At 39.8% G+C, this 3,986-nt stretch overlaps 1 protein-coding gene across 2 annotated transcripts in view; it reads right to left on the bottom strand.

Moving 5' to 3' along the window:
* The window catches only part of LOC101861408 (DNA polymerase alpha catalytic subunit), a 67,077-nt gene that overhangs the window by 26,744 nt on the left and 36,347 nt on the right, over positions 1-3,986 (bottom strand). For both annotated transcript variants that reach the window (XM_005111787.3, XM_013090046.2), the window contains 5 exons: positions 3,135-3,172; positions 2,726-2,845; positions 1,811-1,895; positions 862-923; positions 93-188 (listed from right to left, as the gene is read on the bottom strand). In XM_005111787.3, the coding sequence (XP_005111844.1) occupies positions 93-188; positions 862-923; positions 1,811-1,895; positions 2,726-2,845; positions 3,135-3,172 (401 nt within the window). The remainder of the gene's footprint in view (positions 1-92; positions 189-861; positions 924-1,810; positions 1,896-2,725; positions 2,846-3,134; positions 3,173-3,986) is intronic.

Genomic DNA, 3,986 nt, shown 5'->3' with positions numbered 1-3,986 from the left:
CTTGGGAAGCATACAGTGCAAGCTGCCATATAGGCGCTAAAACAAACAATCTACGTCCAGCACAGACACAAACACAAACACACAAAACTGACCACTAGTAGGTCCGGGTCTGCCTTCTGGATCTTGGCCAGAAGACAAGCAATCAGGCCTCTCTCCGACGGCATTATCTCCACCTTCATGCGGGACGCCTGGGGAATGACCACAAAAAGAAAATGTTTTTAAATTTTGTTGGTTTAAAGTTGGAGAAAAGAGAAGTACACCCACACAATAAAGGCCATTTAGTGCTGGGGGAAAGTAAGACACACACACAGATAGAAACAACAGAGGGAAAGTAAAGAAGTAGTTTTTAAAGTTTTAGTAAGAGTTTTACGGCACTTGCAACACAATAAAGTCATCATAAAAGTGCCAAAAATTAGAGGTGTTACAAGAGAGTAACAAAACACCAAAAAAATGGGGAGATAAAGACGATAGTTGTTTAATAGGAAAGAAGGAGCAAACCACATCAGAGCACCCGCCAACCAACCGTCCATACGTGGTGTTGGAATAATAATATAATAATAATAATAATAATAACAACAATAATAATAACAATAATGATAACAACAATAATAATAATATTATAATAAACAACCTCATAAGCATTTCTAGTCAAATATCTGCACGGGACATCATCAGTAAAGGGAGGGGAAAAAAGGATGAAAACTTTTGATCAAGTTCAGAATTTTTAGATGCACACAAATCTGCTGAAGGTTTGTTTGTTTGTTTGAGCAGACGTTTTACGGCACTATCAACTTAGTTTTTGTTATAATCTTCTAAAGGTGACATCTGAAAGCAAAACACATTCCATGAAAAACTCAGTACCTGCTTCTTGACTTGATCTCTGAAGTCAAAGGGAAATATACAGTCGTCTGGTTTGGATATCACTGGGAACAAAAGATGAAATATATGAATGCCTTAGTGTATGATGGGATAAAGCTACAAAGAACAGACATTTGGGCTTTGAAGCAATTTAAAGAAGATACCAAACAAGACAGACAGAAACCAAACAGCGGTGGGGAGGGGGGTTACCAGTGCCTCCCTCAGATCATGCACAATCCAGTTAGTTAGTTTAGTTTTAGTAGAGGCTTTACGGCCCTCGCAACTGCATAAGGTCATTAAAGCACCCGGGATCCATTAATATGATTAATAAGCATTTTTCAGTTTGGTAAGAATCAACTTTGAATTTTGCACAAGTGACGGCCGAAGGCTACTCTTATCAATTTTAAGACCACGAAGGGATCTTTAACGTCCATAACTTGCATACGGGACCTCCGAGATTTTCCGCACTTACTCGAGAAGGCTACATCAGAATCAGTGTCATAGAGGCACAGAAGGAAGTAGTGGAAGGTACAAGGAATCGTACTTGCACGTGTTATCTAATCATTCATTTTTCCAATAGCAACACAGCCCTTTAGCCCAGCCACACAGTGCAACATCATGTTGGAGGTGAAGCATTTCTATGAGTGAACCTGATAGCGGACAAATTTCCCTACTAGTCAAACTGTGAACAAGTAGGCTACTTGTAGAACTGAACAATTGAAGGATGAAATATGAGATGTAACAGCCACTTGTAAAAAGTTGAAACGAAATATTGAACAGCTGAAAGATGAATATTTTCTGTAAGAGTAACAGCTTCTTGTAAAAGGGTGAAAAGCACGATATAAAAAATGGTGCAAATTTTTTGTCTAAACACAACATTAAAACAAAATTGATTTTGATCGAGATGAAGCGGAGGGGGGGAGGAGTCCAAAACCAATCAGCTGAGGCTTACCACAGAAATGCTGCTGGAAGAATTGTTTGGGCGCCGGTCTGTCCATGTGGAAGTCTGTGTGCACCAGACACGCGGCAGCCACAATCTGTGAAGATACAGGAGGACAGTTTTCAAAATAGTTTTTGTTAATGATAATATTTTACAGCACTTACAACACAAATAGGTCACAAAAGCACTTGTTGAATATTTGTTTTGTTTTAGTAGAGGTTTTACGGCGCTCGCAACTGCATAAGGTCATATGAGCGCCAGAAGATCAGAGGTGTTACAAGAGAGTAACAAACGTAAAAAAGGAGGGGAGATAATGACGATAGATGTTTGATAGGAAAGAAGGAGCAAACCACACCAGAGCACCCGACAACCACCCACATTGAAGATTTGAGGTGTTACTAGAGAGTAACATACAAAAAAAGGAGGGATGAGAGGACAGGTTTTTAAAAAATTTTTGTATTGTTTTTTCTGGTTTTGTCGTTGGGGTTTTGTTTTGTTTTTTGTTGTTTGTTTGTTTTTTTTTGGGGGGGAGGCGGGTAGTTTTACAGCGCTAGCACCACAAATAAGAGCTAAAGAATACAGGTGCTACGAGAGAGTAACATACAGGGAAAAGAAGGAGAGATGAAAAGAATAAGTTTTTTTAAAGTTTCAGTAAGAGTTTTACAACACAAATAAGTCATATAAGCAAGATAAAAAAAAGCTTCGCCATCACAATAATAATAGACAAGAGTTTGATTCCAGAATGAGGAGAATTGTATCAAGTATCTCGCTCGTTCTGCAAGGTTTTTCCATGGAGATGTATCCCTCTCAGCACCAGAAGGCAGGGCCAAAGCCCCCCTCCCAAATATTCAACATTGTGCCAATAGGGGTGTTAAAAAACAAAAAACCCACCTATGTTTAAAAAAAGCTTTATAACAGAAAGCATACCTCATTCTGCCTCGTCTTGGGGTTCGGGAGAGTCCTCAAGTTCAAGGTCATCACGGTGAGAGGTGGCGGGGGTAAAGTGACGTCACTCACTGACACATGCTCTGGTTTCAAGACCATTGCCTGGAAGAACAAGGGAAAGAACAAAAAGTTGCACGCACACCATCAGGACAAAATGAATTCCAGAACTCCTTTACAAGTTAGTTCATCCACGTATATCTCAAGTGAATGCCTTTGAAAAAAACAAAAGAGAGAAAGAGGAGGCTGTAAAGAGAAAGGAGGAGGAAGAGAATGGTGAGGAAGGAATGAGAGAAAGAGAGGGATGGAGAGAACCTTTGGTATCTATGTATAACATCCCCCCACCCCCAAAAAAAAACCCAGCATGCAAAACTTTTTATCTTACAGAACTCACCTCGAGTTTGCACCAACTGGTGGGAGGCTTGGGCATTTCTGAAACAACAAATCCGTTAAAAATATTACCTCTCAACAGTTTCTTCTTATAAAAATTTAAAAAATTGAAGTACAACCCATACACCTAGAGCTGACCGTATGAGGAGAATCAATACTGAATTTTTTTTCTTTTTTTAGTTTTAGTAAGAGTTTTACGACACTCGCAACTGCATACGGTCATATGAGCGCCAGAAGATTAGAAGTGTTACAAGAGAGTAACAAACATAAAAAGGGAGGAGAGATAAAGACGACAGTTGTTTGACAGGAAAAAAGAAGCCAATCACACCAGAGCACCCGCCAACCACCCACACCACAGGGTAAATGACCGAGGGGAAGACCATCGGGAACCTAAAGAAGAGTCACGGAAATTGATGTACAGAAAAGTACGAAGACATGGAATAACATCAAGAGGCTAGCACAGGATAGGGAAAGGTGGAAAGTGTTTGTCCATAGCCTACACCCTGGTGCAGGGTGAGAAAGTGTTTGTCCATGGCCTATACCCTGGTGAAGGGTGAGAAAGTGCGAGAAAGGCAATGATGATGAACTGCTATGAGACAAAAACATCTTCCCAACAAAGCGAGATCAGAACTCGGTGGGTTGCAAATGAGCAAAAAAGTGAGACATCGTCATAGAGACCATCAGTTCACTATAACAAGAGGGCAGCCATCTACTATGACAATTCTAACCACTAGACTAGACTGTGCATTTAAGAGAAATAGAACCTTCTTTCTTGCAGGGAGGAGTGCTTGTATAAATGACATCTTTCATCATCATCATCATCATTATTATTATTATCATTATTATTATTACTATT

The sequence above is a fragment of the Aplysia californica genome, unplaced genomic scaffold, assembly GCF_000002075.1.
Source record: "Aplysia californica isolate F4 #8 unplaced genomic scaffold, AplCal3.0 scaffold01122, whole genome shotgun sequence".
Lineage (NCBI taxonomy): Eukaryota > Metazoa > Mollusca > Gastropoda > Aplysiida > Aplysiidae > Aplysia > Aplysia californica.
Note: the sequence above shows the minus strand (reverse complement) of the source record. Positions and strands in the feature narration are given on the sequence as shown.